The 13,934-nt window shown below is 34.6% G+C and overlaps 2 protein-coding genes across 3 annotated transcripts; both read right to left on the reverse strand.

The window, feature by feature from the left end:
• Nucleotides 1–364: 364 nt before the first annotated feature.
• LOC147319572 (macrophage mannose receptor 1-like) lies at nucleotides 365–5,187 on the reverse strand. Its single transcript, XM_086309805.1, has 5 exons — nucleotides 5,172–5,187; nucleotides 3,420–3,824; nucleotides 2,768–3,109; nucleotides 2,560–2,648; nucleotides 365–2,464 (listed from the first exon to the last, which is right to left on the reverse strand). The coding sequence occupies exons 1-5, from the start codon at nucleotides 5,185–5,187 to the stop codon at nucleotides 2,366–2,368; spliced, it is 951 nt and encodes a 316-aa protein (XP_086165931.1). The 3' UTR covers nucleotides 365–2,365.
• Nucleotides 5,188–7,755: 2,568 nt separating this feature from the next.
• Nucleotides 7,756–13,678, reverse strand: LOC147319573 (macrophage mannose receptor 1-like). Of its 2 annotated transcripts, none has more exons than XR_015131419.1 (5): nucleotides 13,631–13,678; nucleotides 12,205–12,252; nucleotides 10,807–11,211; nucleotides 9,949–10,496; nucleotides 7,756–9,854 (listed from the first exon to the last, which is right to left on the reverse strand). XR_015131419.1 is itself a non-coding variant. In XM_086310062.1 (5 exons), the coding sequence occupies exons 2-5, from the start codon at nucleotides 12,239–12,241 to the stop codon at nucleotides 9,820–9,822; spliced, it is 1,002 nt and encodes a 333-aa protein (XP_086166188.1). In that variant the 5' UTR covers nucleotides 12,242–12,252; nucleotides 13,631–13,678; the 3' UTR covers nucleotides 7,756–9,819. The 2 variants fall into 2 exon arrangements, 1 of the variants encoding a protein (XP_086166188.1); XM_086310062.1 differs by having other exon boundaries at nucleotides 7,756–10,037; nucleotides 10,155–10,496.
• Between the last annotated feature and the right edge of the window lie 256 nt (nucleotides 13,679–13,934).

Raw genomic sequence — 13,934 nt, forward strand, 5'->3', positions numbered from 1 at the left:
AGGTGCATGTAACAAGCTAAAACTTCAGTATAATTGTGTGTATGTGTGTGTTTTATGTTTTAATTGCTATTTGTTAGAATCTTTACATTATTTTAACAAGTGTTAAATTTTCTATAACAGATGCAATGTAGACATCTTTTTTAGAAAATATTAGCAAATGTTATTTAAACAAGAGCAAATGGTATTTGAAGAGGCTATTTTCAGCCGTGGATTATTACACATTTGTTGCCCCAGGGAAGTATTTACTGCAGCAAATATGGAACCTAAGTGCGAACATCCATCACAATAAAGGGGAATCCATTGCTGTGATCTGCGACACAAAGGCTGTGTAACAGTTTAGATACAGGCAATATTAAATGAGTAAATTATGCATTTTGATCTTTTTATTGAAGAGATTTAAAAAAGAAATCACATGGTTTATTGAAATATAACACAAAAATATGTAATCCCTGAATGTACAAAACTGCCCAATAGGCAAACTATAAGATACTTTGGACCTGAAACTATCTGCCGGTGAGAGGAAGATGAATGATTGATGATTTTCCACAATCTGCAATGCTGCTTAATAAAATGTGTCATTCATTTGGTTCATCTTAGCAGCCATAAAATGTAGGGGAGACCGGGGATAGTTGTAACATTTTTGACATTTCTGTCTGTAAATTGGAGCTCGTTTAAGGTAGTGGATTCAAAATGTAATGCAAAGTATTTACATGTCTCTGCTATTAAATAGTGCAGCTATTTTCTCTATTGTTGACATATTTCTCTAATTGATCCAAATTCTCCATTCTGGGTGAAATTGCAATGCTCGCCATTACATTTTTATTTAAATTCTCTTTTTATTGTTTTTGTTCAAGTTCCTCCCTTTTTCTTTTTTTCTATCTGGTTTTTGTTTTCTTCTAGGAACAAGGGCTCCCTTACTCCCAGGTCTAATTATTATTACGTCTTTCTTTTATTCTTTGAAACCGAAACCGAAATTCAACTTCACCAATGACTAAGAATTAGACACTCAATGTCTATTTTGAAACGATGACAAAGCAATGGTTTTCTCTTTTCCCAAAACTGCAAATATCAATTTTAACAATAAAATAATACTGAAAATAAAAACTGCAAACTTAATGATTTTAATTCAAAGCAAGCAAAATCACAGCTATTCAACCCAGCTGGTAATTAATTCAAAAAAGAAAAACACTGTATTAAACTAATAAAAGATGAGATCAACCATGCCAAAATTCAGCTTAGGAATTAACTCAAAAAGAATCTCTAACAAGACTTGATAAGAAATTAATCAAACATAATAAGATTTGATTTATCAATAAACGTAACAGTAATTATTTCAGAATCGAACAAAACAAATATGAGAATGAATTGAGGAATTGATTCACTCAGTTAACTATACATTAAACAGATAAGAGTCAATCAAAGAAAATTATACAGCATAAACAGAATAGCAGTTAATTTAGAACTGTTAACATTTATCAGTCCGACAAAAATCAAATATAAGATCAAATGTAAAAGCAAAAACTAACCCCAAGACTATTAACTTGTCACCAACTGATAATGAAAAATTAATCTCAAGATTAACTGCAAGGATCAGAAACATATACCGGAAATTCTATAGCTTTCAGCTGATTACAGACAGATAACAATATCAAATTAAACTGATCAATATTCAAAAACAGACACGAAAACAAATGCCAAACTTTATAGCTGTTTCCTGATGTCAGAAATCAATTTAAGGGAGAATCAGAATAGAAACCCAATTAGCGGTTAACTCTATAGCTGTTAACTGATAACAACAAATTGCAAATCAGTAGAAGGATCAAAAATTCAAAAAATAAACATAAAACAAATACCAGTTAATTCTTTTAGCTACTGACTGACGATAACAAACAAAAAATAAGAGTCAATTTAATATTTATCTTCAGAAACACCAAATTGTTTATCAAACAAAACCAAGTCAGACATTTCACATTTAACCATATCAGATAAAAACAAAACCGTAGGTCAATTTAGTATTTAAGGTTTCAAAATCATTAAACTGTTTATCAAACCATTTAGCCTAATGAGACGAAAGTTAAACTTTCTGGAGATTTTTACTGTGCTATGCAAAAAACAATCACACAGCATTTCATAAAAAGAATATCACATCAAAAAAAGCAGTTGTGGTAGTCTAATGCTTTGGGGCTGCTTTTATGCTTTGGTAACTGGGTGACTTGTCATAGTTTAACATAAAAAAATATATATATTTTTTTCTAAAACATTAGAAAATCCTTCAGGAGAATGTCTGGTCATCAATTTCTGCCCTGAATCTTTAGCACACTTGAGTTATAAGGCTGAGCAATGATCCAAAGCACCCCAAATCTCTCTAAGTTTCACTATTCTCCTCGTTCTCTTGTTTCTTGGGTTGAATGTTCCATTGCAGTTTGAAATCAGTCAATCCTTGACTTGTTAGCTTGGCTCTTAGCTGTGATAGAATGGAAAGATAAGTAGGTTGCTCTTTCAGTTTTTGTTTGTTTGTTTGCTTTTTTTTTTTTCCAGAAGCAAAAACAAGGATTTTACCTGCTGGAGGATCTGGGCATTAGTTGCAGAGTCACTTAAGTCAACATCAGTCACAGACTTCAGCTTCACTGTCGTCCTCAACTTTGCAACTTAGAAGGAGACATGTTGTTATAAAATAACAGTAAGTTTTGACAAATTGAGAAACAGGAGTTAGGGTTAGTCAGGACAAGTTTTCTTTATGTGTGTGTGTGTGTTATTGAACATTTACCTTGATGGCAAATGAAAACATATTTTATTGTACATATGTCGTCATCCCACACGTGGAGGTTATTCTCCACCACACAATGCTGGTTACCCGGAGGGTTATTTGGGCTGGAACTTCGCCAGTTTTTAAAGGAGCTCTGACTCTTGTCAGACCAGGTCCATGGCACTCGGTACAGACCGATCCAAATGTCATCACTGTTTGGTTTTAATGAACTGACCTCAGCGTTCTCCTCACTGTTTTCGATCACTGCCAAGTTCATGCTTAGTTTTATGCAGTGTTCTCGAGCAGAGGTCCAAGTTTTTGTAGTAGAGATGTACATGTAGTTTTTCTTGTTTTGCTCTGTAACTGCAGCAGATAGAAAATGAACCAGTGAGGGGGAAACACATGAAGCAAGTGTTTAAGCATCCATGGCAGATGATAGATGTTCAATTTATTAGGGATATTAATCAGTTAGCATTGCAGTGAATGATTACAAGTTTTGGATAATCAATTTAATGTTTTCAAATAAGTTCAAACTTTTTGAGCTAAGGTTTTTCTTATATTTTATACAGCAAATCTTCAGTGATGCTTTCTGTCAAATCTGCCAGTGAAAAATGCAGGTGAAGTCAGTAGTCAGGTCAGTAGGTGAAATCCATGAATGAAAATATTTTCTTACCATTGTAGCAAGCAAAAGTTTTGTTTTCACCACAGTTTTTATCGTACCACTTTCCTCCAAGACCCATTATCACACAGGTTTCTTTTGCAAGATAATAATCTGGTTGAGTAGAGTCCCAGTTGTGGTAATCAATTTTGCTCGTTTCACCAGTTATTGCCCATCTCCAGGAGTTGGTGTCATTGCCTAACGTATTCTTCCAGGATTCAGGGTCATCCTGCAGTCCAATCCATGCCCAGTCGTAGGAAAAAGATGAATTTAGCCTGCTTATATCATCCATGCTTTCAATGGTGGCCAGGTCTGTGTACTTCTCTCTGCAGTATTGTTGAGCATCGTTCCAGCTAATTTTTTTGTCAACGTAGTAGTACTTACGAGGAGGGAACTTTGAGCAGGAGCAGAGACTAAATCCTTAACAATGATAATAGATAGTATAAGTAGGATTAGATTCCTCACAGTACACACAAGAAAAGGGTAAAACAAACATTAAAGATTCTTTTTGCCCTTATAATTTTTTAATTTTTTTTTTGACAGGCTACACAGGGTACCAGTCTACTACTATAAAAACTGCTAAAGGAGGGCAGTAACGTTGCAGTAATGACCAAATGTTATATGATCAATATTGAATTCAGTGTTTGCCATTATATTTGGGATTTAAGTATCTGCATACAGTTTTTGTAATAGAAAACATTTTTATTTTTAAACATATCCCAACAGCATATTTTACTTCGTTGCTGGGGTCATGAATGGGTCATAACTACTCGATTATCTCAACCTTGTTTTAAGGTTGAGATCTGAATGCTCCACATATGAATGCAGACGATGAATTGGCCACCCTTCAGTCAGTCAGTCAGTCTTCGACTTTATTTTCATATGTAAATCATAAGACAAATTAGCTGGTAACACGCATCCAATAAGTCACTGTGACATACTTGACTAGAAGACCAACAGTGATGTTGTGTAAAAGAAGGAGATGAGATGAAGCTCAGATCACTTTCTACATGCAGCAAGATGTTAGAAAGCTTCAATCACTTCGCCGGTAGTTGGATGGGGCCGGTCCCTTCTGGGGGTCCTTAAGGATCAGGACTGTCCGGCCTTCTGTTAGCCAGAAGGTTCCACAGAGGCAAGCTCTGAGCACAAGATCTATAAAGGCTGGAGTTCATCACACCAGGCAAGATCCCATGTGCTGTGTAAAGATGCCCCTGAAACAATCCAGCACATAACAGCAGTGTGCAAGATGCTAGCAGGCAGGGCATACATGAAACGCCATAACTAAGCAACATATGTTGTATGTACTTGTGCAAGTAGTTGGACCAGTACATACACTGTAGGCAAATATGTGTTTATGTGCGCTTAACGTATAATGCAAACTTATAGATTACGATCCAGACACAAAAAACTTTGTGTAGTTCATTTTGATGGGGTTGTAATTCACATTACTGCCCCATGAAATCACCAGATTAATTACAGTTTTTGAAAAAAGATCAAAATGAGCAAAATCCCACAGAGCTGGAAACATCTGTTTCTTCTGTTGCAGATAGTGCTGATTTCTGTGGCTTCAAACATTTTAACTGATCTCACTTTAACCTCCAGCAGCTGTTAAAATCAAAACACTTACTGTGACATGACTGCTGAAAGGGATGTGGCCAAGCATTCAACTTGCTGCAAGGGTTGAAACCAAGGTAGGGACCACATAGGACACATTTCACACATTCTTGTCCCTTTTACATTATGGTGGTACCTACAGAACTGTCATGCCTTGTGGTGTTTTCATCTCGCCAGCCTGCTTCACCTACTGAAAACATCATTTAACAACATTTCAGGCAGTCGTAACTAAAATGAACTTTTGTTTTTTCCTCCTCCCCCACATACTTACAAACATCCAAGTAATATTTCTTTGTAGTTGCCTGGTGTTAAAACCTGCAATGCAGAGGCAGTGTTCTGCTCAATGTAATTTAAGGTTGTTTAACATTCCTTTTTTCTAACTTTAAACCTTAGTAAACAAAAATTATTAGATAAACAGCTAATTGCCTCCAACTCTCACACAATGATAAAAGGTTTTTGCAGACTACCCAAACACAAAATGCAGCAATTCTACTTCAACAATTCAACTTTTTTTCAAGATCTATTGAGTCCAGAGTCCAACCTAATATTTCTGGCTCACAGTATTTCTGGTGCATTAACTTAAACATACAGCAAATGTAAATGAAAAAGACAGAAAACCAAAGATGCCAGTCTCAGTTTCCTGAATGAATGTTGTGCATATTCGTGCCTCTCAGTTGAGTCCTGGCAAAGTCTTCATAGCCTGTGTCCTGTTGTTGGGAAGGTTTACAGTAGTGGTGTTGACTTTAATAAATTACAAAATAACACAAGCAAAATAATATAGAGTATTGAAATTACATATTGAAGTATTTGCATTATTTTTTGCAAGGGTTATAACATGAATGTCAGCTGATAATGCCTTCAAATTATGAAGAAGTGCAAACAAGCTAAGTACAGCTCCATAACACTGGTGGTGAGGCCTGTGGAGGAGAATGATGCCTTTAGCTAAAGCTGTCACTCTGAGTGAAATTAAGGAACCTGATTATGTGATGGAGGGGATGCTGCCAATATCAAATATGTAATGACATAAAGTCAATACACTGAGAGGTCGATTTAATGAGCTACCAACTCTCTGAACAATATCACAAACAAATGGAATGGAATAATTATTTGTACAAATTTTGTTTCTGAAAGTAGGGCTATAATGTAATGGATTACTTTTTTGATAGTAGTAATCTTGATGTGGAGTAAAAGAAATTGTCTTTAAAAGTGATATTGCACAATGCTGCATGTGAATTTCTTTCTATGGTTGGAACAATCAATTTCTGACTAAGTCTGAGGACGTTTTTTTGCTATTCTTGATATTATATCTAAGGTTTTGTTACTATTACAGTTATTTTTCAGTTATTTATTTATAGAGCTAGAGTTTTAAAAGTTATATTTAACTTTTAGTTTTTACCTTTTGTTGGAATTCCAATAGAAACTAATTAACATTAAACATGATAAAATTTGTACCTGCTGATGTAATGAACAGTAATAAAAACTATTATGGAAAACAAATGTGTTGCTGACACCTTCAAACTGTTTTTCAAAATCCCGACTCCTCCATGCTACAGAATGGATCAGTCATTAGGCAGTTAGTTTGCTTCAGGCTCGTGTTATGTTCAGTCTATTTTTACAAATCATTTCTGAGGAGGAAAAAAAACTAAACAGAAATGCTATGAAAAGAGTTTGTTTACAATTCTCTTTTCTACAACAATAAATATGGAACAATGGAAACATTTTAGGTATAGGTGTAAAATGTGTCATTTTACTAAAAATATAACAATTAATCTGTCAACAGTCCTCCTCCTTTCAGCGGTGTTCGAATTCTCTTCAAAGGATGTATTGCTTTTAAATTTATCCACTGACAGAATGAGATGCTGGCATATTGAGCCCAGCGTGAATTAGCTTTCACCTTACTAAAGAGGTGTAAAGGGGATTCTGCCTAAAGCTTCAGTGAACAGATAGAGGAGGTGCTGCTCTAAATACTTGATCAATAAGACATCAATGAGAATTAGGTCTCTCTGGGCTTGTTGCAATGTAAAAGAGAACAAAAATAAACCAGGAATCATTTTGTCCTCCACAATATAATTGCTGTTATTTACAATGATAACCTCTGAATTACTTCATTTGGTTAAGTTAAAAATGTTTTGACCTAAAATTTGTTAGTAATGATACAGGTACGAGTGATGGCTGTAAACTTGTAAAAAGATGGAATATACAAAGGTCTTTCAGTGAAGTCATGGCTATTAATATCTGTGAGTCATACAACAGAGTTTTAACTCAAAGTTCAAAATCGATCATTCAACAGTTTTCATCTTTCCCCACCAGATTGTAGCTCTAAGTCTCGCCTACTGAAGAGATGCAGTAAATCATTAAACAGATCCAATGATTAGGTGCATGTAACAAGCTAAAACTTCAGTATAATTGTGTGTATGTGTGTGTTTTATGTTTTAATTGCTATTTGTTAGAATCTTTACATTATTTTAACAAGTGTTAAATTTTCTATAACAGATGCAATGTAGACATCTTTTTTAGAAAATATTAGCAAATGTTATTTAAACAAGAGCAAATGGTATTTGAAGAGGCTATTTTCAGCCGTGGATTATTACACATTTGTTGCCCCAGGGAAGTATTTACTGCAGCAAATATGGAACCTAAGTGCGAACATCCATCACAATAAAGGGGAATCCATTGCTGTGATCTGCGACACAAAGGCTGTGTAACAGTTTAGATACAGGCAATATTAAATGAGTAAATTATGCATTTTGATCTTTTTATTGAAGAGATTTAAAAAAGAAATCACATGGTTTATTGAAATATAACACAAAAATATGTAATCCCTGAATGTACAAAACTGCCCAATAGGCAAACTATAAGATACTTTGGACCTGAAACTATCTGCCGGTGAGAGGAAGATGAATGATTGATGATTTTCCACAATCTGCAATGCTGCTTAATAAAATGTGTCATTCATTTGGTTCATCTTAGCAGCCATAAAATGTAGGGGAGACCGGGGATAGTTGTAACATTTTTGACATTTCTGTCTGTAAATTGGAGCTCGTTTAAGGTAGTGGATTCAAAATGTAATGCAAAGTATTTACATGTCTCTGCTATTAAATAGTGCAGCTATTTTCTCTATTGTTGACATATTTCTCTAATTGATCCAAATTCTCCATTCTGGGTGAAATTGCAATGCTCGCCATTACATTTTTATTTAAATTCTCTTTTTATTGTTTTTGTTCAAGTTCCTCCCTTTTTCTTTTTTTCTATCTGGTTTTTGTTTTCTTCTAGGAACAAGGGCTCCCTTACTCCCAGGTCTAATTATTATTACGTCTTTCTTTTATTCTTTGAAACCGAAACCGAAATTCAACTTCACCAATGACTAAGAATTAGACACTCAATGTCTATTTTGAAACGATGACAAAGCAATGGTTTTCTCTTTTCCCAAAACTGCAAATATCAATTTTAACAATAAAATAATACTGAAAATAAAAACTGCAAACTTAATGATTTTAATTCAAAGCAAGCAAAATCACAGCTATTCAACCCAGCTGGTAATTAATTCAAAAAAGAAAAACACTGTATTAAACTAATAAAAGATGAGATCAACCATGCCAAAATTCAGCTTAGGAATTAACTCAAAAAGAATCTCTAACAAGACTTGATAAGAAATTAATCAAACATAATAAGATTTGATTTATCAATAAACGTAACAGTAATTATTTCAGAATCGAACAAAACAAATATGAGAATGAATTGAGGAATTGATTCACTCAGTTAACTATACATTAAACAGATAAGAGTCAATCAAAGAAAATTATACAGCATAAACAGAATAGCAGTTAATTTAGAACTGTTAACATTTATCAGTCCGACAAAAATCAAATATAAGATCAAATGTAAAAGCAAAAACTAACCCCAAGACTATTAACTTGTCACCAACTGATAATGAAAAATTAATCTCAAGATTAACTGCAAGGATCAGAAACATATACCGGAAATTCTATAGCTTTCAGCTGATTACAGACAGATAACAATATCAAATTAAACTGATCAATATTCAAAAACAGACACGAAAACAAATGCCAAACTTTATAGCTGTTTCCTGATGTCAGAAATCAATTTAAGGGAGAATCAGAATAGAAACCCAATTAGCGGTTAACTCTATAGCTGTTAACTGATAACAACAAATTGCAAATCAGTAGAAGGATCAAAAATTCAAAAAATAAACATAAAACAAATACCAGTTAATTCTTTTAGCTACTGACTGACGATAACAAACAAAAAATAAGAGTCAATTTAATATTTATCTTCAGAAACACCAAATTGTTTATCAAACAAAACCAAGTCAGACATTTCACATTTAACCATATCAGATAAAAACAAAACCGTAGGTCAATTTAGTATTTAAGGTTTCAAAATCATTAAACTGTTTATCAAACCATTTAGCCTAATGAGACGAAAGTTAAACTTTCTGGAGATTTTTACTGTGCTATGCAAAAAACAATCACACAGCATTTCATAAAAAGAATATCACATCAAAAAAAGCAGTTGTGGTAGTCTAATGCTTTGGGGCTGCTTTTATGCTTTGGTAACTGGGTGACTTGTCATAGTTTAACATAAAAAATATATATATTTTTTTCTAAAACATTAGAAAATCCTTCAGGAGAATGTCTGGTCATCAATTTCTGCCCTGAATCTTTAGCACACTTGAGTTATAAGGCTGAGCAATGATCCAAAGCACCCCAAATCTCTCTAAGTTTCACTATTCTCCTCGTTCTCTTGTTTCTTGGGTTGAATGTTCCATTGCAGTTTGAAATCAGTCAATCCTTGACTTGTTAGCTTGGCTCTTAGCTGTGATAGAATGGAAAGATAAGTAGGTTGCTCTTTCAGTTTTTGTTTGTTTGTTTGCTTTTTTTTTTTCCACAAGCAAAAACAAGGATTTTACCTGCTGGAGGATCTGGGCATTAGTTGCAGAGTCACTTAAGTCAACATCAGTCACAAACTTCAGCTTCACTGTCGTCCTCAACTTTGCAGCTTAGAAGGAGACATGTTGTTATAAAATAACAGTAAGTTTTGACAAATTGAGAAACAGGAGTTAGGGTTAGTCAGGACAAGTTTTCTTTATGTGTGTGTGTGTTATTGAACATTTACCTTGATGGCAAATGAAAACATATTTTATTGTACATATGTCGTCATCCCACACGTGGAGGTTATTCTCCACCACACAATGCTGGTTACCCGGAGGGTTATTTGGGCTGGAACTTCGCCAGTTTTTAAAGGAGCTCTGACTCTTGTCAGACCAGGTCCATGGCACTCGGTACAGACCGATCCAAATGTCATCACTGTTTGGTTTTAATGAACTGACCTCAGCGTTCTCCTCACTGTTTTCGATCACTGCCAAGTTCATGCTTAGTTTTATGCAGTGTTCTCGAGCAGAGGTCCAAGTTTTTGTAGTAGAGATGTACATGTAGTTTTTCTTGTTTTGCTCTGTAACTGCAGCAGATAGAAAATGAACCAGTGAGGGGGAAACACATGAAGCAAGTGTTTAAGCATCCATGGCAGATGATAGATGTTCAATTTATTAGGGATATTAATCAGTTAGCATTGCAGTGAATGATTACAAGTTTTGGATAATCAATTTAATGTTTTCAAATAAGTTCAAACTTTTTGAGCTAAGGTTTTTCTTATATTTTATACAGCAAATCTTCAGTGATGCTTTCTGTCAAATCTGCCAGTGAAAAATGCAGGTGAAGTCAGTAGTCAGGTCAGTAGGTGAAATCCATGAATGAAAATATTTTCTTACCATTGTAGCAAGCAAAAGCTTTGTTTTCACCACAGTTTTTATCGTACCACTTTCCTCCAAGACCCATTATCACACAGGTTTCTTTTGCAAGATAATAATCTGGTTGAGTAGAGTCCCAGTTGTGGTAATCAATTTTGCTCGTTTCACCAGTTATTGCCCATCTCCAGGAGTTGGTGTCATTGCCTAACGTATTCTTCCAGGATTCAGGGTCATCCTGCAGTCCAATCCATGCCCAGTCGTAGGAAAAAGATGAATTTAGCCTGCTTATATCATCCATGCTTTCAATGGTGGCCAGGTCTGTGTACTTCTCTCTGCAGTATTGTTGAGCATCGTTCCAGCTAATTTTTTTGTCAACGTAGTAGTACTTACGAGGAGGGAACTTTGAGCAGGAGCAGAGACTAAATCCTTAACAATGATAATAGATAGTATAAGTAGTATTAGATTCCTCACAGTACACACAAGAAAAGGGTAAAACAAACATTAAAGATTCTTTTTGCCCTTATAATTTTTTAATTTTTTTTTTGACAGGCTACACAGGGTACCAGTCTACTACTATAAAAACTGCTAAAGGAGGGCAGTAACGTTGCAGTAATGACCAAATGTTATATGATCAATATTGAATTCAGTGTTTGCCATTATATTTGGGATTTAAGTATCTGCATACAGTTTTTGTAATAGAAAACATTTTTATTTTTAAACATATCCCAACAGCATATTTTACTTCGTTGCTGGGGTCATGAATGGGTCATAACTACTCGATTATCTGAAGACGAAACAATAATTCAAGTTTATTTCAACCGTGGCATATTTACCTTTTTAGTCAGAGCTTAGACACAATGTTAGAATTTAGCAACTCAGCGCTGAGTTGCTCCTGAAAGACTTGATTTTGGGCTCTTTTATGGATTCCAGTTCAAATAACAATGGGCAACACTGTAACACTGTAAGGAATCTTGAAATCATTTTATATATGTCCTTCCAGTATATATCCTTCTGTGTGCATATTAAACAAATATATTGGACTGCTTTTTTGCATTTACACAATATCTGTTTGTGTATGCTCTGCAGCTCTCCATTGAAACAGACACATGGAGCAGAGCAGTTGCTCATAAAAGAGAGACGTGAAGTTCTTGTCCCTGAAAATTTATGAGTGAGAGTTGAGGAAGTGTCTGCATGGGAGTAGTTCATGTTATGCACAGTGTCAAAGGTATAGCTTTAGAAGATCATTTTTAGGGGTTTATATAATGCCTGGAAAAGGAGTATCAAGTTATTGTTTCACCTCTTTGCACCTCCTCAAAGTTTTAATAAAATGAAACATATAATTCTTTTTGACACACTGTTTTCCTTTTCAACTTTACAATTCAAATCACACATTTCCATTATACAAATTTGGGATCTTACCAAAGAAGAGGAGAGTCAGTGTTGGGAAACAGCCCATTTCTGATTTCACTGTAAAGAGAAGGAAATGGGTATAAATAAAACACCAACTTTAGAGCTCTTGCATTACTTTGCATTTGTTTCCAGTTTTCTCTGACTGACGTGTTAATCAGTTAAAGAATGACATAACATGCTTTTGAGAATGAGAATAAGCTCAGAAAATAATGACTTTAAAAGTTTACTTTGGGGATATGTTAAAAAAAAGAAGATTACTATTGTTAATAAATAAATATATATTCTTAGTGCTTATTTGCTGATTATATATTCTTTTATGTATTTTAATAAGAGAGGGCCAGCTCTGAGTGTAAACTAGGTCGCAGGCTGACAGGAAACTGCATGCTTTTGCAGAGCACAGAAGGTGCAGACGGAAAGGTGCGATCTGATATGAGGCGGACACGAGACCGGTCTAAAAAGATTTAAAGGTAAGCACAAGCCTGTTCAAAGAAAATGCAAATTTGTGCACATTGGATGAATTCTAAATTATCTGTTCGCCGAATGGAAGATCTCAACCTTTAAATTGGCTCAGGAGTGGTTAAATTAAAGTAAATTATAAAATCTGGTAAGTAGATTTCGGGTGACATGTCCATGGTAATTTTGGGTAATTTGTGATAAATTAAAGTTTGGGGATATTTGATGAAAGCTTATTGTTGTTAATGCTGGGGTGAAGTTCAAAGTTGTTGTGACGTGTGTTTTGAAAATATACGACACTAGATATGGTAAATGGTAAATGGCCTGTATTTATATAGCGCTTTACTAGTCCCTAAGGACCCCAAAGCGCTTTACATATCCAGTCATCCACCCATTCACACACACATTCACACACTGGTGATGGCAAGCTACATTGTAGCCACAGCCACCCTGGGGCGCACTGACAGAGGCGATACTGACAGAGGAGATACTTAAATTGTAAGAAATAAATGTATAAAAATTACAGTAAAAATTGTTCTAACAGTCTAATTGCCCAGATAAATTATTTGTTTACTTATTTTACTGTAGACACAAGAGAAAGAAACAGATTTTTTTTTTATACTACATTATGAAAAAACAGGAACTTTTCTGTCATTTAATTGTTTATCTATTACTTCATCACTTTGATGTAGTTTGAATGGCTCTGGGGGACGTCTTACAGCTAAGAGTCCAAAAGTTAAGCCCTCTGTCACATTGTTGAAAGATGTCTTTCATTTTCTTTTTCAGTGTTTATTTTTGGTCAATATTAAACTAAAAAGAGACAAACACTGTTCATTTATTGACATAGAATATATGCAATAGAATGAATACATATTGTTCCATCTGTAATTTCTATGTAAAGAGACAATAAAAAAACATTAACAATAACAAAATCTAAATGTATTATAACACGCAAATGGTGAAAATATAAAGATATACTTACAAGTTTGTTGAATATTGTTTTAAGGTTGAGATCTGAATGCTCCACATATGAATGCAGACGATGAATTGGCCACCCTTCAGTCAGTCAGTCAGTCTTCGACTTTATTTTCATATGTAAATCATAAGACAAATTAGCTGGTAACACGCATCCAATACGTCACTGTGACATACTTGACTAGAAGACCAACAGTGATGTTGTGTAAAAGAAGGAGATGAGATGAAGCTCAGATCACTTTCTACATGCAGCAAGATGTTAGAAAGCTTCAATCACTTCGCCGGTAGTTGGATGGGGCCGGTCCCTTCTG

Source organism: Aulonocara sp. 'chitande type north' Nkhata Bay, linkage group LG11 (assembly GCF_057382095.1).
Source record: "Aulonocara sp. 'chitande type north' Nkhata Bay isolate Kocher_YH1m ecotype deep benthic linkage group LG11, A_spYH_male_GT1.1, whole genome shotgun sequence".
In the NCBI taxonomy this organism is placed as follows: Eukaryota; Metazoa; Chordata; class Actinopteri; order Cichliformes; family Cichlidae; genus Aulonocara; species Aulonocara sp. 'chitande type north' Nkhata Bay.

Excerpts from the sequence above, each read along its gene's own strand:
- LOC147319573 (XM_086310062.1), bottom strand. The coding sequence starts at position 12,241 with ATGGGCTGTTTCCCAACACTGACTCTCCTCTTCTTTG. Across the intron at positions 11,212-12,204 it reads ACTGACTCTCCTCTTCTTTG|GATTTAGTCTCTGCTCCTGC; the intron begins GTAAGATCCCAA and ends ATCATTGTTAAG. Across the intron at positions 10,497-10,806 it reads AGCTTTTGCTTGCTACAATG|TTACAGAGCAAAACAAGAAA; the intron begins GTAAGAAAATAT and ends TATCTGCTGCAG.
- LOC147319572 (XM_086309805.1), bottom strand. Across the intron at positions 3,110-3,419 it reads AACTTTTGCTTGCTACAATG|TTACAGAGCAAAACAAGAAA; the intron begins GTAAGAAAATAT and ends TATCTGCTGCAG. Across the intron at positions 2,649-2,767 it reads TGTTTTCATTTGCCATCAAG|TTGCAAAGTTGAGGACGACA; the intron begins GTAAATGTTCAA and ends TCTCCTTCTAAG.